Genomic DNA, 23,246 nt, shown 5'->3' on the forward strand with positions numbered 1-23,246 from the left:
AGATGAAGCATTTCTGCTGCATGGGGACATCCACAGTTGGTACCTCAGGCATTTCACTAAGGTTCCTGCAAGAGTTTATATCTAATACCTGCTACTTCAGGATTTCTGAGGGTTGCGGTTAGAAAGTTGAATTTCGTGGGAGCTGTACTCAACTGAGTGGCTTCCTCCTGTTGAAGGCAGAAATGGGATGGGGAGAGGCCTGGGCACTACTGACATGCAAATATATTTGCTGAGATCCCAAAGCTGGCTGTGCTGACTCACCCAGCTCCCTCTTCCACAGCATCCCCTCATCTTGTTAGAAGTCCAAGGGAGACAGCCTTGCAAGAAACAGCTTCCCACAATCTCCTTGTGCCAACTTGGAGAAGGGCACATGGAGGCTCAGGTATGGTTTGCTGGCTAGCAAAGCAAGGACAGCAAGAGATGGGGAAGGAATGGCCATCATCTGAGACACAGAGACAAGAAGTCACTGCCAAGAAAAGTGCTTATTCCAATCCCACTCACTTTCTTCTGGCATTTTCTAGTCAAATTGAGGGTATGAACCAAAGTAACTTCTCCTGCCTCTGCTGCTCACACTTCTCACCTGCTCTAGAAAGAACATGGACTAGACTACAAACTGAAGGCCCACAAAATGTTAGTGCAAAACCTGTCTTTAAAAATTAGATGTGAAAGCTGGTTTAGTTTTCAATTTCTTCTCTTCAACCACCTTCCCCATTTGGTTCCTTACCCTCACACACACCCTTTCCTTCCCGAAACTCCTTTGTTCAACAAAACAAAAACAAAAAAGAGGGAAAAAAAAAAGGAAAAAAGAAAAAAGAAAAAAAGAAAAGAAAAGCACCCACAGGAAAATACTGTTATTTCACCCTGTATGTCCTTAATTTCCTTCCCAGGTTTGCTTCTCTGCAATTCTCTTTTAAAGCAGCCCAGCAACCAGACAGTGGGGCTGAAGAAGGATCACAAGCCAGGTATTGGAAAAGTTGGACCCAGCCTCACAGGGACCTGGACTGCTTGGGAATGAATGGAGGAATAGGGCAGCATCACCACTTTCAATCCCTCCAGCTTGACCCTTGCATCATGAAGCTGTTCTTTTGGGCCCCCCATTCCCAGATAGCAGCTTTCTGGACCCAGGAAACCTGCACCATCCTGCTTTTATTCAGTCCTCTTTTTAAGAGTTGTCAGACACTGTGAGCTCTTTAAGACCTCTGCCCCAGCACTTCAGCAAGTTTCTCTTTCACTCTCTTAAGTCAGTGGGTGGCCTGGAGGTGCAGAGCTACACCCGCTGCCTCTGGAGAGCCATGTCCCCTCTGCCCTGCTGCAGGGGGTGCAGCAGGCTGTGAGCTCCCTGTCAGCTCAATCATGCCTCTCACTGATGCCTTGCAGTGTCCAGAGACAGGCTTTCTTGGAGCTCGGAGCTCCTGCACCCACTGGGAGCAGGACTGGTGGGATTTCAAGGACTTGCAACAGGTCAGAGCCATATCTGCCTGTGCACTGAGGAAGCATCCTGGCATCATCCATCTGTATCACCTCCAGCATCTCCCAGCTTCCAGGGAAGGAAATACCAGTTCATCTAAATCCAAAACATCATGGATTTGCATTCAGGTAGATGAACCTACCCCAAGGAGGATGAGGGGATATGAAGCCATTTAAAAGGAGAGACCCAAAGGGAAAAACTGAGCCATGCCAGGACATGACATAAATATCTCCAGTTGCTGGATTCAGGCTGCCAGCAAAAGGCTCTTTCCTCACCAAGGAGCCCTTCCTCCTTCCAGCAGAGCAGGTGCCTGGAACCCCAAGAGCCATGACTTATCTGTGAGGTGTGATGGTGCTACTGGAAGCAGGAAAATTAGAAGCAACTTCTATTGCCAGAAGAAATCTCCATCAACTTCCACAAGAAGCAAACTCTGAAGAACAAGTGAGACTCTGGCTCTGGCCCCTGCAGAGCTGGGACCACAGGAGTTAAACACAGGACTTCTCTAACCCTCCGTACATCACTCAGGGAAAGGCAGTACCTGGCAGTGGGAACTGAGAATACAGGAAGCAGAGGTTTGCTGAAAATACGGACGCTAAAAGCTGTTCGGGCAGGCAGTGCCAAGTCTCATTCTTCATGTAAGAGAGCTCCCTCTAGGTCAAACACTCGGGTATTTCAGAGCCATCGCTCGTTTGGGAGCCCATGCTCGCCCCCGATGCCTTTCTCTGGAGTAGTGTCCGTCAGTCAGGAAGGCACCCCAGAAAATCTGGGGCTTGCTTTCCCCTCACAACCTGGCCCTCCTGCTGCGGACACCAGCCACCCATGCCCTGCGTGTGACGTGCACACCTGTGTGACACGTGCCGAGCCACCGGTCCTGGGAACTTCACCCAGAGCGGCTCTGACCCTGCATGTATTCAAAGCACATTGAGATGTGGCACCTGGGGACATACTTTAGTGGCTGATGTGGCACTGCTGAGTAAATCGTTCGACTCGATGATCTTACAGGTCTTTTCCAACCTAAGTGATTCTGTGACTCCATGATTCTGATATGTTCAGCTGGAGCTACAGCAGGGAAGGAGCCAACCCGTTATTTCTCCAGCCCCGAACCCAATCTTTACCCTGCTTTGAAACACTGACGAATCATTCCACAAACCGATGAGCAGGGGGAGTTCAGAAGAGGCTTTTAAATTCACAGAGCTAGAAAAATCAAGATGGAAAAGACTTAATGCAGGAAAATGCAGGACCATTCCCCGCAGTGGGATCCCAGGAGCTTTGGCAAACTAGTTTTAAGCCTTCAAGTCTTTAATACAACTTCCTGTTTTATTTTTCTTTTACCTAGACTGGTATTTACTAATAAATATGCAGCTGGCTATATACAGAACAGCAGGTAGCTCCCATTTACAGCTGTATATAACTGACTGCAGCATTCAACACCCTCACTCTGCTATGCAGTATAATACTGACAATAAAACACACACCGTATTTGCAACTGTGTTCATGCTACTATTCTGGTACGTGACACACATTAGGAAACATATTCAGAACATAGAAAAGAATTTACCATTTACATAAAAAAGATGCACTGGGATTTTCAATAAGTTCCAGCATAATACAGTATCATTTTTATATCTTGTCTGCTCCCTTGGTCTTGCTGATTTAATACATCTTTTCTCTTTATAACCATAAACCTATACATTGTATGTATAGATTTTCTTAAGGATAATACATGGCGTCAGTATGTATTTATAAAACTTTACCATAGAAGTGTAACAATTGTCAGAATGACTTAATCCAAGGGCCATCCAGGCCAATATCCTGCCTGCAACAGTTTTTTCCATTAATATGGATTAGGCAGACAATACAGTTTACTACAACCTAGTTTTATAACCATGTTAGTGATGATACTGCTGCCTTGTGTATAAATGGTCATGGAGCATAGAGTGCAGAGAAACAGTATCGTCCCTACAGGGCAGGAGGGAAACTGAGGCAGGGGATATGGCGATTTTTCATACATATCAAGAGATACTATACTTACATATATATAGAACTTGATGGAGATTATATATAACAAGGAGCTGTCTGGAGCTCCAAATAGCAGCAGCCCCCACTCCAGCCCTTGCATCCCACCATGTGTCCCTGGCTGGCACCAAAAGAAGGGCCACAAACCTGGGGGATGTTGACCTGGGAAGAGTTAATGGTGGAGGTCTCAAATCCAAGCGCTGCAGGTGTCTGCTTTTAATTCTTTGCTGCTCTTCTCCGAAACAGCCCAAGGATTTCCACCCTCCCTCTTTCTCCTTTACAAATGAGTGTTTAACATAAGAAGAGAGGCAAGAGGAGCCAGGGCAGACGGGAGATCTCCTACAGCCTGTTCTAGGCAACCTGAGCAGGCGGGAAAAGGCAGCTGGCTGGAGCCCAGCGAGAGAGCGGGGACCATGGGACGAGTCTTCTCACATCTGGTTAAGTACTGCTAAACCCTCCGACGAGCTGCCTAATTATTACAACACTTCTGCCGAAAAATTAACGTGCTTGGCCGTCTGCACTGGGGCAGAAAGGGTAGGAAAGCAGCTGTCAGGATGCAGGCAGCAATGGGAGCACCAAGGAAAGAAGTTTGCAGCACAAGAGCACAAGAGAAGGGCAGGGAAGCTCTGCCTGCAGGGACCCTGCTGGGAAAACAGCCTCCTCCCTGCTTTTTTTGCTGCACAGCCCCCAGGAGAGGATAATGCCAACAGAGTTGTTAATCTATCAAGAACAGTCCTTGCAAAGAGCTCAACAGTGATGCCCTGCCTACCAAAATCAACAGAACGACCTGCCAGCAGCCCAAAACATAGATAATCATCCCAAGGACCCAACAGCAGGGCCAGGAACAAGACCCAGGACACTGAGGTCCTTTCTGCCTGGCCTCTGCTCACTTTTCCGTCTTGCTGAGCCCTCATTTCAGTAACTTCCAGAAAATCCAAGTGTGGCATTTTGTTTCTGTAGGTCTCTATGAGTGCTGTAGGTAGAGTACCACCGAGGTAGCGTCATTCATTTGCGCATGTCTCTGCCATAACCAGTTAAAAAAGGCTGCAGAGAAGACACCAGGGTCCTGCTCCCCCAGCTCAGCTGTCTCTGTGTCAGATTAGTGGGTAAGCCTCTTTCTGCTACAGCCGTAGTGGGATTAATCTCTCTCCCTAGACAAAAAGGTGGGCTTATTTCCCAAGAGGTGTCCAAGTACACCCAGAGAGCTCAGCAAAAGCAGCAGCCTGCTGGGTGCCTTTTACCCACAGACATTTGATGAAATTAATGACACAAAAGTAAGTATAAAGGCTAAGACAAATAGAACTGGCAACAACTTGAACCTTTGGCCTGTCCTTTGAAAGTCTCTGGCAAGTCTCAAATCTTCTTGATCTGCTCACTAAAAGGATGACTGTCCCACAATTATTTTCCAAGCATTTGTTGGCAAGTTGTAGGAGGAAAAAGGCATTTCACTGAAGCTGTTAGTACAAAAGCTCAGCTCCAGCCAGGGCCCTGGACTCCACTTCAAATTATAATATTTTAAGTACCTGAAAATAAATATTTTGTCAGCTGCTGAGAATTAAGAAGTAGCTTCGACCTTTCAGAGAGGGGAACCCTGCAGAGAGCGGCAAGGCTCAGAGAGTTAGTTGCAAAACAAGCTCTGCCCGAGCCATTCAACCTGTCTAGCACACACACAGCCTCCCCTCCCATACTCCCAGCTCCCTGCAAGATGCCCAGAGTCACTGGGGCACGGCAGGCTCTCCTGCACCCAGCAGCTCCTTCCCAGCCAGGAAACATGCTGAAAACAGGGACTGGAGCAGCACTTTACTATAAACTGGATGCCACAAGTAAATTGAGCATCCTCGAGATGGCAAGAGCAGAGTCACCAGTCCACTCCCCTGTTGGTCACTAATGCTGTTGTGTCATATTGTACCACTCACAGACCTAGGAATTTTGTCCACAAGGTTTAAAAATATTCACTTTTGTTTTGTAAAATCTGACTATGACCAAGCACCTGGGTAGATGTACCCATCACTCTGTCACCCCATCACCTCTCAGACCTCTGAGCCACAGTGAACACTGCTCATACTCCAGCAATGGCAAAAGGAACTCGCACAAAGCAGGAGATCTCTGTTTTTCCATCAGAGCTCGAGGAGTTAAATCCCTCTCCCTTCCCCCCCATCTTTCTGCCTTTGGCCTTTAGATCAGCCCTGGTTGCCAATGAGGACTCATCGAAACACCACCAGGCTGGGCCTGTCAGGAAGGAAACCAGTGCGTCCAGAGTTTTGTTGTTCTAAAGACTTTTTTTTAAATTTTATTTTACTGCTCAGGAAGGAAGCCAGAGCTTGCGCTTCACTCCAAGAATGTTGATTACTCATCCTTCCCTGCATTATTTCTTTTATCTCTCACTTTTATCTACCTTACTCCAAATTCTTCCCCCCAATTCTTTCTCTACCATTCCTAGCCACTGATTTCAGCTGTTCATCCAAGTTTCATTAAAAAAAAAATTTGGCAACTGTTTCCTCAGAAAAAAAAAATCCCATTTGTCATGTTTATTAAACAAGCCTCCATCCCTCCCCCTGTGCAGCCTTTTCAATCCAGGCACTATGGTTATGACTAGTGCTCTAGGATCCGGGCACCTCCAAAACAGGAACACAACCACCCTCACCTGGAGAATATCATAATCCCTGCTTTAGAGACAGACAATGAGAAATTACTCTGCTTGTCCAGGGTCAATAGGGTCCACAGCACAAGCACAACCTATGCTCAGGGCTTTGCCCAGGCAGCCCTTCCCTCTTCCTGCTCCGCATGGCTGCAAGGATTAGGCACACTCAGCTCTGCCAATAAATGTGTTCTTCAATACCCCCCCATCACTCAAGCTAGAAACAAGCAACACAAGTAAAAGAATCCGTATGTGACGAGTTGATGACACATTTCCTTAGATGCAGAAAAATGTGGGTCCTGGATCACCCAAATGTCAGTGAGCCACCTGAGTACATAACAGAGAGACTATCAGCAAGTGATGTCTAACTGCCTTCTCCTCCCAGGCTCTGCAAAATCCATCACACCACCCAGGGGTTTCCTTTTCTTCTTAGCCCAGGTGCAGCTAACAACCCAGACACAACTGGCAACATCTGGGAGAACGCACATACAGATGTTTCTCATTGACATCATAACCTTCCCCAACCTTCACCAGCACGTGCCCATGCCCCAGGCTGGGCGCCCAGGTGGGAGATACACATTGGGTCCTCACAGTGTTCCTGAAGAGGTGACCACTGGTGAAGCTTTTTTGTTTGTTTGTTTAAGGTTCTTTCTTCCTTGAGATGTGCCATAAACCTGGGGGCTGATCCGGACCATGCCATACACAGCTTCCCCAGGCTCCTACACCCACGACATCTCTGTTACGCGCGAATGAGGCCAATGCAAGTTCTCTCTGCCCAGCTCTGTCTTGCTCTAATACAATCCTCCCCTGTTTCCACACTTAACGCATTGTTTTCATTTTAAGAGGGGAAAATAATGAGATGGTGGGAACATTACTTCTGGCTAGTGGAGACAGAGATCTGCAGACTTTCATGGCTTACTTTTTCCAGTATATCCTAGTCCTGATCCAAATATCATCATACTTATTTCAGTCCTGGACCAAATGTGGGACTGGACACAACACACTGGCCAAATTAAGACAGAAATAACTTGCAGCATTTTTCTACTTCACACTCTCTCAAACACTTCTTGCTGACATTAAATTTCTGGTCTGCAGACACCCTGCTTCCCGCACTACTAATGTCTCAGTGCCTTCCATACAGCTTCCCTGAACACATTAGCCCCAAATCTCGAGTGAAGGCAGGCTGCCCGTCACCTCCCCTCTTCCGTAATCAGCTCTTTGGGAGAAACACTTTTGTGCATGAACCCAAATATGCAGAAAGGAAGGAGCAGCACAGACGGCAGCAACCAGTCCCCAGGAGCAGAGCTGGCAGCAGCAATACCAGCTGTCCTGTACAGGCTGTATGCTGAGCAAAGTGCAAATCTGAGGGCAAAGAAGCAGGGTTGTAAGAGTTTGGCTGCCCATTCTCCCCTCCTCTCATCTAAGGGGCACCTCCTGATGTATGAATCCACTCAGGCTGGCAACTTTTTGATTGTAACCATTAAGTTCCTCTGCTCCTGCTCAGCACAGGGTTATCCAGGTCACTGATTGCTCCTTCATCTCCCCAGCAGAAAAAAGAAAAGCCAGTGGTCAAGCTGCCTCCTCAGGGAGGCTGAAGACAAGTGCTCAGGAGGTAAAAGCTGTCACCCTGGCTAAGGACTTTGCTAGAGGCTTATCTCCCACCTATAGTGCTGGAAATATGAAGTGAGGCTGGTATGCAATCAGAAGAATAAACAAGGGAAGGAAGCGAGTTTCTGCAGCCCCCCCCCCGATGGTTGCTGCAGAGTTTGGATCCCTGTGACCTGCATTGATACCCAACTCCCAGGATTTCCACCCATCTACAGCCATCGTGAGATGGACCTTGCGAGATTCCTCACACTGCAAACAGTGAGAAGGAGACAAGGTTCCCTCTAGCCTGCATGGGCCAAAGGTTGGGCTGGGTGCGGGGCAGCTCTGCTGCAGCACGGCCAGGCCACCCTGATAAGGCTTTCACTTACCCAGCCAGAGGTGCAGCACCCAGGGTGCCATTCACTGTCCTCCTCTCTCACTCACAAACACCCTCACATCACCTCCTGAACAACATGGGGGCTCACATGGGGCCTCCGGTAGGGAATTTTGTGGAGCATCCCCCTGAACAGCCAGGCTGGAGAACAAGGCAGAGCTGTGATCTGGTACCAAGTTTCTTCTCATCCCTGCCCAACTGCCAAAGCAGGCTCTCTGCTATGAGGGATGATTATCCTATGAGTCCTGATAGAGAGGGATGCTACAGGACAGACAATTCCACATTCTAAACGGCTTTGCAAGTTGTTTCCGAAAGCACCGGGAAACAATATAAAAATCAGATGAAAAGGCTGAGTCCTTTTTAATTAAAAATACCTTAATTTAAATCAAAGTGCCAAAAATCCCAGTAGAAAGAAATGGGTCCTTCAGGGCAGTGCTCTTTTACTTGTTGCTCTGTTTACAAAGCCAATTGCTTTTGGGCAGGGTGTCACAGGGAGCCTTCACCCCAGCTGCTTGTCCCAGTGCCTTCTGATTTAGTTTTCATACAAGTGCCAAGAGGCATTCACCTGCCTCCCAAAGAACAAGCCCGTGCTCAGGGAGCCAGCCGTGCCAGCCCAGCAGCTGCAGCTGGATGTGTCCTGCCAGCCTCACCCTGTCCAGGACTGTGGCACTGCACATCTAGAAAGCCCAGGTAACACTGAAGGATTGCACCTGCAAAAAGCTCATGTGCAAAAGCTCTTGGGTCCTCCTAAATTGAAAATTTAATGTGGTTATTCTGGTGAGAGACAGTTCTTAAGAATCAGTGCTGCTGGGGGATACCAAGGACACAGTTGCCAGCTCTTCCTTTTAGGGGCATCCAGAGACACTTGGTGCCTTCCTTTTCCCACTTCAGAGCAGTCCAGGATTCACAAGAAAAAGCACAAAACATATTCTTACTCTGCAGTTCAGTGAGAAAGCTGTTCTCAGCCTGAAGTTAGCAAAAGGGGAAGATTTTAAAAGCAATACTGATTAGAAACCATGCCCCAAATGAGGAAAAACACGAGGGAAGTGTCCCACACCTGAACTCCACAAGCAGTTTTGCTGTCACCAGGACTCCCTCCCATGTTATCTGCATTTAAGACAATAAATGTCTCCTTGTCTTGCTCCTCCCCAGCATTGTTTTTCCCCCTCTTCTGTTGCTCAGGGCACTGCTGCAATTCAAGACACCAGCAAATGGTCGAAGGAGAGAAGAAAGTGATGGCTAAGAAGAACTCCCAGCTTATCACAACCACCCTCATGTTTTTAAAAGACAGAACAAAGAAGAAATGGACTGATACAGATAATACCAAACCCAGCAGTACTTCTTCAGCCAGTGCTTTCCTTGACTCGAGGGCTGAGTCCCAGAGAACAGCGGCCAATCTGGCCAGCAAATTGGCCAATACCTGACCAACAACAGGAATATAATTCAGTTGTAAAAAAACCTGAATTCAGGGTGATGAATTTGTCCCAAATGTCTGACAACCACCAGTTTCTATACTCAGGCCAGCAAAGCCAGGCATGCAAACAGCGATGTTGCATGAAAGGGGAGAAAGTCACAGCTTACATGTATAGATCTACAAAGATGCACATGCCCTTTTTCAGAGGATGCTGTATAGGAATCCGATCCTGTATTAGATTTCCAAAATAGAAATCCATTACTTCTGAAGAATTTCAATTGCTCTGCATAGCTGAAAAATGTCCTCAAAAGTCCCCAAATCTGCTATTCCGCCCTGAAGAAGAGAGGTGAAACATTCACAGGCTATCAAGCACATTGACATGATAGAAGACCACCAGTGACAGGAACCACAGGATAAAAATTGTCACAATTTGCTATCAATGGCTGCTTTTCTTGGAATATGATATTAAAAGGAAACAACTTTGTTCCCACTATGTATTTGCATTAGAAATCCATAATAAAAATAAAGCTTAATATTATACAAATGGGTACAGTTCCCTATAGTGCTCCTGATGCAGATTAAGGTTAGACAGATTTTAGATGACAGTTATTTACCTCAGTCTAGCACCATGTATGCACAAAAATAATTTATTTTATAGCTGCAGATATTAGCCAGAAAAAAGAGATGAGAGGAAATCTTACAGTCTCACGTAAAATACAATTATGTCTGTTTTCTACTCCTTGGAAGGCAAACAAAGAGAAAAAAATGAATCTGCTGCTAGCATTTAATGGGACTTGTCTAAATGATATCAAACAAATAACAACCAGCAGCGATTCACAAGCACCTTCACTTCTATTTTTTTCATTGGGGAATTCCAGAAACATTAAGACCGTGTTGCCTTGAACACTTTCACTCCTGCAGAGCAGGATTAGGCCCATGCCTGAGTATGTCTCTTTCTTTCAAGACCTTCAAAATATCAAGGAAAGAAAAATAAATCACAGAGGCACTAATGCTTATTCTCTCCCTCCTGAAATGTTCACCTTCCCCCCTGCTTCTCCCAATTCCTTACGCAACCACCACCAATCAACCAGGAAACTGTTGCTAACTCTTGAATTTTGCAAGTTAGCAAGTAAAATAATAAAACAATGTTTTAACTGTCAGAGATCCTGGCTCACGAAGTGCACTTTGGTCATTTCCTTTAATAACTGTAGTTTAGTAGTAATGATTTATAATAGTTCATAATATTCTACTAACTGTACTATATTAATAATACTAATACTTTGCCCTTGCCTAGTGTCTTCTGTCAGAAGATATCAAAGCGGCACACTCTGCTGTGAGGGAGGTATCACTACTCCCCCGTTAGGGATCGGGAAACCGTGACTCCAAGCCATGCCCGAGGTCAGGATTCCCGATCCCCAGCACAGCACGGCAGCCACCAAGTCTGGCCGCACTTCTCCTGCCGCAATCCTCTGACAGCAGTCGAGCCTGATCGATGGGGCTGAAGATTTAATGTGATTCATTCCTTCTCGAAAAGCAAGGTTTGGCCAGTGGTTGGGAGGCCGTGGTTTTGATGGGAAATACCGAGCAAGGTGGGGGGGTTTCCCTGCAACTGTAGAGTAAGTACCCTCCTGCCAGCATCCAGGCACACAGGGCAAAGAGGAGCAATCAATATTTACTGCATCCATGCCCATCTCTTCAGGAGGAGATGGATAAATGTAACATTTCGGTGTTGCTGACCACTCCGAGGACAGTGGTTACAAGCCCTGACACCAGCTCCCGGGGCGTCCAGAAATGAAGAGAGAAGACACGAGGCATCTCTGGCATGGCAGAGATGACGTGAAGACTGGCCGGATGGCCGCGGCTGCACGGGGAAACATTTTGGAGGAGAAAACAGCCCCAGCCCTCCCCCTCAAACGATCAATTAAAAGCCATCCTTCTGCCGAGAGCGGGTGAGGGCTGCGAGGAGCAGTGCCCGGCCGGGCTCTGCATGACAATTGATGGGAAGGGGAGGCCGGGGGAGGCAACCCTATCCCTCCCCTCACCATGGTGATTAGGTATTCTGAGTGCACCAGATAGCCCCAAATAACAGAAAGAGAAATACAAACTGGAGACCGGCAGATCCAAGGGAGGCCAGATGGCCCCACAGCCGGCAGGGGCTGCTCCCATCCAGCCCTTCCCCACTTTTAACTGTTCAAACATTTCTTTATCCCGACAAGACAATTAAGCCGAACAGCATGGAAAGGAGTCTCGGCAACCGCTTGCAGAGAGAGAGGGAAGGTTGTTGCCAGAAAAGCAGGAAAAGGAGGTGACTGCTGCGCGCTCCAAGACCTCCCTCCATGCAGTACACTTTACTCCACGAGGATGGCGAGTATTTGGTGGAGCAACAGGGATGGATGCATGGTCATCATCCCTGCTACTGCTACTGCCCATCTGCCTGCCCAGCCCTTCCAAAATTCCACTGCTGCTTCTTCACTCCTACATTACGCAGGGGACTGCACGACAGAAAGAAACATTCCACTCGATTTATTTCATTATTTCACAAGCAGAGTTAAGCTTGCAATTTCCCATGGTCATGGCTGATTATCATTAGCAACAAAGCATCACTTCATGTTAGACCCCAAATTTTACCAGCCTTGGAAGTGGTGCATCCCAGCAGGAAGAGCTGTGAGCAATGGACGTGTGGACACATGCATTCCCCCTCCAATCTATTGTTCCCCCACAAAAAATAAACCTTCTTCCCCGCAGCACATGTACATAGACACACACAGCTCTCTACACAGGTCATAACATAAATCCCAACACACACGTCTGAGCGGGTGGGTGACAGCACAAACAGCCCTCGATCTGATTTCCAAAGCACCACATTATTCAAGAATTCATGCTGTGATCATCATAGCCCTGATGTCCATCACCTGAAGTGCAATTTACATTTCATCGATAACAAACCAGTTGTTTCAAAAGGAAAACTAACTGCATGCTAGAGATGCTCTTTAAAACCCCAAAGTGGAATGAACAAACCCCAAAGAGCTCACGAATACATCACACAACTTCTCCTGCAGTAAAGAAACCAGTTGCAGCACAAACTATGTCCAAGGTGAAATATGATTATCAAAAATAGTAATAATCAAAATAATGTTAATAGAATCACTCCTACTACACTCAGCAGATCCAAGGGAAGAGCAAGGATCCCAGCCTGCTCCCAACTCAAATGTTCATCCCCTGGGCACAGCAGGAGCTGGGCAAGAGCCGCCAGCAGGAGCAGGGAAACAGACTTGGAGAGCCAGACTCTGGCCAGAGGATGGAAACTGAATCAGTGACCAGGATGCAAAGGATCACCTTCACACATTGGTCTGTGCTCCACAAGAAGTCACAGACAACACATGATGGAGACCAAGCAGCAGACAGTAATGGGAAACCATCTTCTGTGGTTCCAGGGAGGCTGGGGGCACGGGCAGCCCCATGGGGATGGCAGAGGTCTCTGCTCTGATAAGGTCCAGCTCTTTGCCAGGAGGTCCCAGCTTCGGCACTGACCTCTGCCTGTCACTTTGTGAGAAAGCAATGCCACAGGAACCGAGTACAGAAGGACACTGAGACAGATTTTATTAGAAGTAAAAAACTAGGAATCTTTCTTTTTTCCCCCTGATTTTAAAATAGGGCTATAGATCTCTTTTGCAGAAAGGAACATGCCATTTATTTCCACTCCTTCTAGGAATCTCAATTATTGTACGCTTATTAAAGCAAACCCATAAAATATGTCTTCCAGTGCCTTTAACACATGCTTTACAAGAAGCTCCTAAACTCTAACAAATGGCATTATTTTTCTCAGCAAGCACCTAAGGGAATGGGCCCATCCAGTGCATGGTATGTCTGCTTATCCCTGGAAAGACTCCACTTTTCCACATGCTTCCTGCACACTCCATCACTCCGGATGTCCTGAATACTCACATTTTACAGCAAGAGACAACTAACCTAAATGCAGACATCTCAGCCCAATTTGCTGATTAACAAAGAGTGCAGTCCCACCCAAAAGCACCCCAAAAATGCTGTCCTTTTGTGGGATGCCGGCTATGGGTCCAAGCAACATCCTGCTTTAAAAGTAAGGAAAGGTTCATGCAAAAGGCTGAGAAACCTCTCCTGCATAAACACATCTCTTATGGGACCAGGTGCTAATCTGAAATACACCAGCAAATATCCCAAATAATTTTACTGAATTCTGCAAATTTCTTCCACTGGTGAAAACAGGCTGAGACTTTCCTCCCATGACACAGAGGACTAAACATGCACCTTCGAAACACTCCTTAATGTGAAAATGTCTCACTTTGATCCTTCTTTTCTTGCAAAGTCTTCCAAGCAAAAACCTATTTTTCAGGGAAATTAAAACTCAGTGATTAAATTTTATTTAAAAAAAGGGGGGGGGAAACTTTCTCTAGAAAATCACCCTTTAAGCTATGAGATAAAATAAATATTTTAATGATCTATTCAAAAAAGGCTCCTGTGCGGTGGAACAGAATACTACACAGGGCAATCATAGTAATTCAGCTTCCATGTAATACAAACCCTTTCAGCAATCTGAAAAATCCACCGAAATGGTGAAGCTTTGCAAACATGAAAAGCACCTGTTAGATATGGGGAAGTGTTGCTGATCTATGAAAATTTTACAATTTTTGCTTGCAGTTGTAGAAAAGCCCAATTACATTTTTACTTTGAAGCTACAGCCACCTACCTGCTCCATAAGGAGCACAAGTAGGCAGCTTTTACAAAGGGATATACATAACAGTTACACAAGGAATCCACAAAACTTCTCAGAGACAACAAACCTCCCAAAGGACACATTTCTACAGAAACTCCAAAAATATATCTGCAAATGTTAATGCAAAAGAGGATCACCATTCTATCTGCAAACTGTGATCTCTTGAATTTTTCACTTCAGAAGTTTCTGTTTTCTGATGGTCAGCATCAACGACCATTAGGATCCTCTAAAAGCTCCACCACTCGCTCTCAGCCTCCAGCAAACACACCCATACATGTGTATGCACACACCAAATAAATTTGCCATCTTAATGGAGCGAAATTTCCATGGTGCAGTATCCATATGTGATGGGAATATGATACAGAGCCAACAGACATATTTAGTGTACATCATCCCGGTAGCTACAGAAGAATTTTAATGTCAATGAAGTATCAGGGATGTTGCATTTGCTCAGCTCTACCGTGCAGAAAAGCATCTTGAACAGATTGAACATGGTAACAAAAACAATGCAACAAAACACCTTCCACTTCTGCCCAAGTTTTCCAAGCTATCTGCAAAGTTTTTATTCTGCTTTGTTTCCCTGGCAAGTCCCCTGCCATGGCACTGGCAGCGGCACTGGCAGCAGCGCTGGCAGCCGGTGTCACCCTGCCTGCATCTGTGCAAAGCCCTGTCTGCTCCCCGAAGGAGAGGAACCACGTTCGGCGCACGCTCTTGGCAGAGGCAAAGCACAGCAATGGATGTGGATGCGTCTGTCTGTCCGCAGCTGTGCTCCATGTGGTCTAATTCATTTAACAGATTTACTTCTTTAAATGGGGTATCTGACAGGATTTTGCCAGCAAGATCCATAGCAGCTGATGTGCTCTAAATTCATTTAGCCAGCGGACTCTCTCCTCCGCTGCTATCTCTCAGAGTACTCTTTCGAGCAAGCTTCATTTTCACAGCCAGGTTATATCGATAAGGGAAAGAGCATCAACAAAGATGTCTCTAAGCCTTGCCATCTCACCTGCCTCCCCCATGGATAATTATATTACCAGCTTCCACACATCCACACGTGCTCCCACCTACAGCTACTTCCCCTACGGACCCAAAAGGAGAGAAAGGAGATGCTGAACAATGAAAGGAGCTTACGGCACAAAAAGTAGCACAGTCGGGGGTGGATCAGAAGGAGAGGGGGGAGAGACACAAGAGATCACACTGGTACTGCGAGAAATACACGGCTCCTGCCTTCAGTGGGAATTGTCCTACCCTCACAAACACGGACAATAAAAGACACACTTGCAGCATATTTCAAAACCAAAGAGCGATGGATTTAAAAGGCAGGTTGATTTTATGATGACTTTTATTGAAAAGGTACGCTGGGTTTAGGCAGATGTCTTTTAGCGCTGGTAAGTTAGCACAGTGCCTAATTCAAGGAGACAGCCTGAGGAAGCAGCGCCGACAGGGGAGAGAGAGCCACAATGTCTCTATTACTCTCCTCAGTATCATAAAGGGGAGAAGAAAAATCACATCTGAAAGGGAGAGGAAGCAACGGTGCAGTAGGTTTTTGTTTTAAAATAAAAGTAGTAATAATAACAACAACAATAATAAAGTTGTCTTCTATGAATAAAATTCAGTAGAACAAAGGAGCCCATGTGAAAAGCAAACCACTCACTCCGTGATTACATGTCTGGGCTTACAGAAAAACTCTGATCGTAAGTTAGCACTCCTCCTTGGGGCACCACGCTCTGTTGCCCCCAGGCCACTCCCCATTGTGGATCACCTCCCAGCTCTGCAAACCTAGAAGCCTGCCCTTCATGAAGGACAGCTCTGCCCCTACGTGTGGCAACACCACAAGGGACAAGGTGATGGGGGAACAGGGAGTTAGCCCTGAACAAGTGGACTGGGTTCCTTTAGTCCGATCGCTGGCCTGCAAAAGGGCACATCACCTTTCAGTAGGCATCAAAATGGGGGAAACACTCAGAGAAAGCACGTGATGCAACAGCTTATTGAACTGTAAGAACAATTTGTGTTTGTCTTAAAGAGGGAGCTCAGTGGCCAAAAATATTCTTGAGTTAACCAGAAGAAAAGGAACTTTTGTCCTAACCTGAGGCATGAATCCTGGCAGTCAGTAATGCATTTGCTCTAAGAATGGTGTGCATGAAGAAAAGGTCAGAAAGAAACACCTGAAGAAGCAGGGGACACGTGCTTGCTGCAAGGTTTGGGGAAGTTCCTGGCTACACATTCCAACTGCATCCTTGTTTACATACATACATGTACCAGCACCCACAGCCTCACACTGGTGCACGGACAGCTTTCTGCGTGGTCAACATCGCCTCTCCAGCTGTTTGCTGGAAGGTGAGTTTCCTTCAAGAGCACCTCACCTTAAAATCTGTCAATGTCCTTTTGGAAGAACAAGGCGGTATTGCATGGCTGAGCTCAGCAGGCAGGAAAGGCTGCTTTGCCTCTGCCTCCAGTAAGTCTCACAGCACTGCGGGACAATCACCTGTTGAGTATCTCAACAAGGCACAGTTAAAGAGCCACCAAGTCAACAAAGGTACTTACATCTGTCACTTCGGTCTTCGGGACTGGATGAGGTCTCACGGTCAGAAATGAGGCCAGAAACAGCAAAGATCTTCTTCCCTGTATCATCAACTTTGAGGGAGCCAGGGGAGCTGGAGGGGAGCTGGGTGCCAAACTCGTACTCCTTCCCATCAGTGTCCGAGAAGCGCAGATGGGGTGAGTCAGTGTCATGGCAGTTTTTCAGGCGCTTGGCCGGGGTAAAAGCTGACTGGTAGCTCTCCCGGTCTTCAGTAGATGCAAAGGGGCGGAAAGCCCCGACGCCGCTGTGGTTCAACATACTGATCGGGGTGCAGTCCAGGTTGGGGGGTGCAAACTGGGGGTGGAGGTGAAGCAAGGATGGAGGAAAGTCACGGTTTGCAAATGCTCCCGGCACCCCGCCTTGGCGGTGATACATGGAGGCAAAAGTATATGAGCCATTGGTAAAGGGAATATGCACGTCCTTATCTGCTGACACGGGGACCCCAAAAGGCCTTGGCTGCTGGCAGGGAATGGAAGCATCACGGCTGGCTTCGGCAGTGGAGGCGAGAACCATCAGTGCTGGGGAGGCCAGTGGGTTGGGGAGATAGGGTGAGTTCTCCATCTTGAACGCTGCCCGGTGTAAGTCCATCGGAGTCTCTTTCCTCAGCAGGATCACAAGCAGAATGATCTTCCCTGGAAGGAAAGCAAAGCGATGCCTAGGAATGGAGTGGGGAAAATTACTGGAGCATCATCACCCTTCGAACACTGCAAGGAAACAGAAAGGGAAAGAAAACACAACCAATTAGGTTTCTGCACTCATTTCTCTGGGATGCTCCAGCAGCAGGGTGGCCACACGTGTTACAAGCCACCGGCCGGAGATGCGCCACTGTTCTCATTCAAGAAAATCAATAGACAACTTCACACACTACTGGAGTCGGCCCTGGCCCTCCAGGTTAAAGGGTATCATCCAGTGCAGATGGATGAAAGGCAAACCAAACATAATAACATGCAGATTTAATAATGCACTAATAAAAAATGTTCAGTCTAAAATTAACATAGTAACTCCAAATTATAACTGGAATTTTATATGGCAAGCGGCACATATATATATAACCGCAATAAACTTAAGAAAGCCTCCACGTACACACATCCTGCTATTTGCTTGGGGGTTGTGGGTGTATAACCAACATAAAAACATCCATTGTACATAGTTACCCAAATCAGCCAGCACACACAGTTATACTGTACACGATGCTTGAGACGTACGTAACTGACAGGTATTTTCTCTCACTCTCACAGTACATATGGGTAGATGTGTACTTGCACACACAGTGCTCCATACCATCATATATATGTATGCACACCATTGGAATGTAGGAATGTGGCTGTGGCCGGGTGCGTGTGTATAGCACAAACACCCACGCGTGCACACACGGTCCCCAAGAGCCAAAAGAGAAGAGACTCCCCCAGTGAAATGCCTGGCGTCTCTGACAATACTTAAAATCATAATGGGTGCTTCTGCCATCTGATCTCTGCAAGCGTCTGCCTTTCAGGTTGGGGACAAGAGAGGATGGATCAGTAATTTTAGTTCCTAATGTACTCACTCTTAAGTAGATTTGTAAACTGCCCTGGATGTGCCATTAACATTTAGAGGGAAATGTTAACAAAATTTCTGCCTCGCATCTTGCTGAGCCTCCCAGGTTGGCTGCAGCCACCCACCCAGCCACAACCCCCTCCCAGGGTGAAAGAAAGGAAAATCCTTCTTTCTCTATCTCCCCCAGTTCGCAGTGCCTTTTTGTGTTGCTATTTTCTCCCCCAATCAATCTCATGCCTTTTCTTTTAAGCTTCCGCCGCCTGCCATTCAGGCCCCACAACCCAGCTTAAAATACAAGGACTATAACTTTGAAACAATATACTAGCCGCTGGAGCTCAAAGGGCCAGAAAAATCATATAATAATAAAAAGCTGTTACAAATTGTGCCTCTTAAATCCAGAGGGTCAAACATCTCAAATAAAACTTAGTGAAAGAGTGTCTCCCTAATGGAGTGCCTTTTGTACTCCATGAATGAGGGAGCCTAGGTTAACAAAGTGTATGAAATCCAGTCTGGGGCTTTAATGCAGTTCAGTGATAGCATTTCCTCTCTCCCATCCTGTACCCACTGCTCCACTGACTGTTATGAATTGTGAAGATGAGTGGACATCATCTCTCTGCTTCCTCATTTGGCACCCATCCTTACAGACATCATTGCTAAATTACCAGATTATGTATCTCGCATTAACGGATTTGCTCTCTTCCAAATTTTAAATAACTTTCTCGTTGAGTTCTTGCCACAGAGAGCAAGGGGGAGAGGAAGAGTGAGGGATGCCAAGGGCAGCCTGGTCAGCACTGCAGTCCTGGGTACACTTGCTCTGCTGCTTCACATGAGGCTGATCAAAAACTGGAGGTCAGAAAACTGCAGCCACTAGCAAATTTAGAGTTGTTTGGGGCTTATATAACCATGTAAATATAAATATATATATATATACACACACACACAATTATATATTCAAAGAGATGCATGCAAATAAGCCACTGTTCTCAGAAAAAAATGATCATTAACATGGAAGCAAAACTGGGCAATCACAGAAAAATACAAATTTCCAGGGAAAAAAAAAAAAGGCAACCACCTCTGCCTGCTTTTCTATTTTTGCTGGTGCTTTCACACCATTACGTTAAATGTATTTCATAAATTAGTAATCTGGCCGCAACACTTGACACTCCTGTAGGATACTGTGAATCACTATGGCCGTTTATTCGTTTGCAAACTTCATTACACCGGGAATAAATCAACACATTACAATATCTCAGCCAGCCAAATTTAATTTTTTTTCAGCTCCCACTTCCTTTTTCGTTCTCTCTTGCTCCCTTCTCGCCCAGCACCTCCCCACCCCCCAGCAACACGGACAGACTAGGCTGCAGCGGACCAGTCATTATGAAAATCTATCGTTAATACACTCCCAATGTCAAAATGTCATAGGTTTAAATACAGAACCCAAAAATAAGAAAACTAACTGACCTTCTTAATTAAAAAATATGGATTGCAGGGTAATCAGCTGGAGGGAACATTTGGGTGCTGGGAAGGCAGTGGGCACAGGTGGAGTGAGGAGCTGCTACTTTTCTGCCTCTATGCTGATTTTTTTTAATTTAGCACCTCGCGCAAATCCAGATTAAAATAACTCCAGCTATTGATCTGAGCAGTGGAATTGACATTAATTTTAGTTCACTTCTCACTTTGCAAAGGGATCAATAGGAAGTAATAACAGCTGACATCCCCGCTGAAAGGAGGAGAAAAGACGGGCTAGAGACAGAAATCGAAAAGCAACCAAATAAATCAGCAGCTACTTTTCCACGGCATCAGACAAACTCCAAACAGATTGCAAAAAGTCTTTGTTGAATTAACTAAACAAGGAGTAGAGGGAGGGAGGGTGGAGATCAATCCAGGAAGCTGCATAAACTGTCTACCAAGTATGAAGGTTAGATGGACATTCTGAAAACTAACTCTGATTTTTTCAGCATTTTTTTTTTCATGGCTACCTATTTGCATAGTTATTGGCTTTTAGAGCTACCCTGTTTAAGGTGTACACAAATTACCTGTGTAATCGTGCATGTTCCTAATAACGAGGCTAAATACACCACAACCAAGGCAAATTGTAGCAAGAGCCTTTAGCTCTGAACCATAAAAAAAAAATCTCTCACCAAGGAACAAGTAGTAATCAGTTCTCTATGGCTTAGTTTTGAATCCTGTGCTTACAAAGGTTGTAGCACTGTGCTGCATTAGTTAAGAGGGAAGTCTGATAAAAGTAGAAGCCATGACAGAGCTGCATTTATCAGGCATCACAAACACCCACCAAGTGGAGAAAACAGCAGTGACCACTGGTTTGAAGTGTAAAACCCTCTTGCTAATCAGCCTGCAAAGAAACGCGCTCATATGCAAGCACATGCACACCCCATACACAGCCACCAGATCTGCAAATCTTTTACTAAATGTTACTCAGAGTTCCTATTACTAAATCACCTCTCTGCTATCGATTAAAATAAATAAAACACACCACTCTGGTTTCTACAACAGGTTGCATTTTTGTGGTCTCTCAACCATTTCCAAATGCCAGAGATTAAAGTAATGGGGCAAATTAACGTCTTTCTCCCTCCAGGGAAAAAAAAAGTTTTCTTGGGGAAAAAAAAATTAATTAACAAGCTATAGGGAAGGAAAAAAAGATTAAAACATTAGGAAATCCAGGAAAATTGATGATGCATGTAAATTAGGAAATACCCAGGAAAAAAAAAATCACAATATCCATTTACATTAAAAAGTTTTTTCCCATAAATGTCAAGTAGGAATTTAGAAATATGCTCTGCGTAGAAAAGCCAAAGATTATAAAACAAAATAATGCCAGCTGTTTGGGGATTTAAGTGCTCAAATGGATTATATATTTGAACCAAACTGGATTTCCTTATAATAAATAAAACAAATGCAAGCTCGAAAGCCAACAAAGGAGAGCTCTCATCACTGGATTAAGATACAAAGGAAAAACAGTTAATTTTTTTTTTCCAAGGCGTGAAATATGCCAACTGCAGCCGCACACCCGGACAGCTGCTGTGGAAATCGGTTTAAGGGGAAAAGGAAAAAAATTAGGAGCGCGGTGAGCGGAGGAGGCGGCGGCGGGGGTCGGCCGGAGTGGCTCCGGCCCCGGTCCCGGCCCCAGCCCTGGACCTGGACTGCGCCCGCTTCTGCTTGGCCGTAAACTTCTTCTTCAAAAAATTAAACAAAAAAAGAAAAATTAAAACCCTTTTACTTTTTTTTTTTTTTTTTTTAATAAAAAAACGCGGGGAAAAGCCCCCGGGCCTGGAGGGCGCTCCCGCGGCGGCGGCTGCTGGAGGGAGGAAGAGCCGAGGGTTTGGGAAGAGGCAAACAGAGAAAGAAGGGAAAAAAACCCAACCCACAGCCTACCGATGGGTTTGCTGCCGCTTCGCCCCCGGCCCGGATTCCCGGCCACGCTTCTGACTTGGCGAAATCCGAACGAAAACCGCGGGCGGGCGGCGTCGCTCCGGGGGAAGCCCCGCTCCGCCGGGCAGCGCGGGCGGCGGGCGCGCCCCGGCCCCGGGCACCAGCCCCTCACGGCCCCTCACGCCCCCCGCGGGCGGCCAACCGGGCTGGCACTCGCTCGCCGCCCCCTCTCCCTCCCGCTCCCGGTTTTTCTCTCCCGCCCGAGGAGATTGTTCAATGAACCCAAATAAAATAAAATCCGTCGGGGGTGAGCCCCGGGCTGGAGCCTACCGACGCCGCCAAGCCCCACCGCTCCGCGCTCCCCGCCAGCGCATTAAACAGGTGTTTGGCGGGGCCGGGGCTGAGGGCCCGGTCCGGCCCGGCTTGGCCCGGTCCGGCCCGGCCCGGCTCGCTCCCGCCCGGCCCGGCACGTCCCGCCGGGAAGCGGCGATCGGGACGCAGCCGGGGCGGCTCGTCTCCTGCCGCCTCGGGAATTATTCACTCCCGGGGAGGGCAACGGGAGGGGGCACCGCCAGCCCGTTCCATACAGCCCGTAAAGTCGCCTTTCCACCCCTCCACTTTTTCTTCCTCTTTAAAACCCGAGTTACAAAGATCATCAAACGCGAAGATGCCCAGAGTTGTTTGGATTTATTGCAACAATCACTTACCATACACATTTCCTGTGTGGAAGGATAAGCATTCAATACAACTCTTTAAGTAGACAGTTCCTAATGATTTCATTGTGGTCAACCAGATGGTTTTTATGTATTTAGATCTGAAGGTGAAGAATTATTTTCCATGCTTCCAACCTATTTACAGACTTCCCTGGTCTAGAGCTGGGGTTGTTGCTTAAAAGAAAGAAAATCCTGCAATTTCTCGATCGCATCGCTGGATGATCCAGAAAGTTTTCTAAAGAACCTAAAGCAAAAACAGGGGTAATTCCTTTCACCTCTTCTGGCTTTCCAAGCTACGCCATTCACATGTGGAGTAATTTTAGCTCATTCGTTGAATAACGCTGCCAATTTAAACCGCCTCTCTACCTTTGTTTTATCTGCAATAATAAAACCAGAACAACACCGCATGTGAGATCCAGGCACTTGATTCCTACCTGGAAGCAGCCAGGGGCAAGGGCGGCAATCTTTTAGAGATGAAGGACCCGAAGAGGGGCGAGGATGTTGGATAAACTTCAGCCGCGTCCAAAATTAAGCTAAGTGCGACTTAACAACGAGTGGCAGAAAAAAAAATATCGGTCTTTGAGCGGGGATCGCGCATTTTGGGGACGGATTAAAACTAAAGTTCACCCGGGGACTGCACGATCCCAAAAACGAAAGCTTCGGAGTAAATAAAATTATTGGCTGGGCAGTGTTGCTTGAACGCACAGAGACCCTGGCGGCTGTTTTGGTTTTGGGCTGGTTTTGGTTTTTGTTGTTTGGTTTGGG

General features: G+C 46.5%; 1 protein-coding gene across 6 annotated transcripts in view; it reads right to left on the bottom strand.

Annotated features, from left to right (window-relative positions):
* Positions 1-23,246, bottom strand: part of RNF220 (ring finger protein 220) — a 220,689-nt gene extending 197,443 nt beyond the window's left edge. For 2 of the 6 annotated variants that reach the window (XM_039555910.1, XM_039555911.1), the window contains exons 1-2: positions 22,916-23,245; positions 16,809-17,549 (exon numbers count right to left, since the gene is read on the bottom strand). In XM_039555910.1, coding sequence (XP_039411844.1) covers positions 16,809-17,433 — 625 coding nt within the window. In that variant the 5' untranslated portion in view covers positions 17,434-17,549; positions 22,916-23,245. Of the gene's footprint in view, positions 1-16,808; positions 17,550-21,771; positions 21,846-22,475; positions 22,677-22,915 lie in introns of those variants that run through there. The other 4 variants (XM_039555907.1, XM_039555912.1, XM_039555908.1 and 1 more) reach the window with 4 other exon arrangements.

The sequence above is a fragment of the Corvus cornix genome, chromosome 8 (genome assembly GCF_000738735.6).
Source record: "Corvus cornix cornix isolate S_Up_H32 chromosome 8, ASM73873v5, whole genome shotgun sequence".
In the NCBI taxonomy this organism is placed as follows: Eukaryota; Metazoa; Chordata; class Aves; order Passeriformes; family Corvidae; genus Corvus; species Corvus cornix.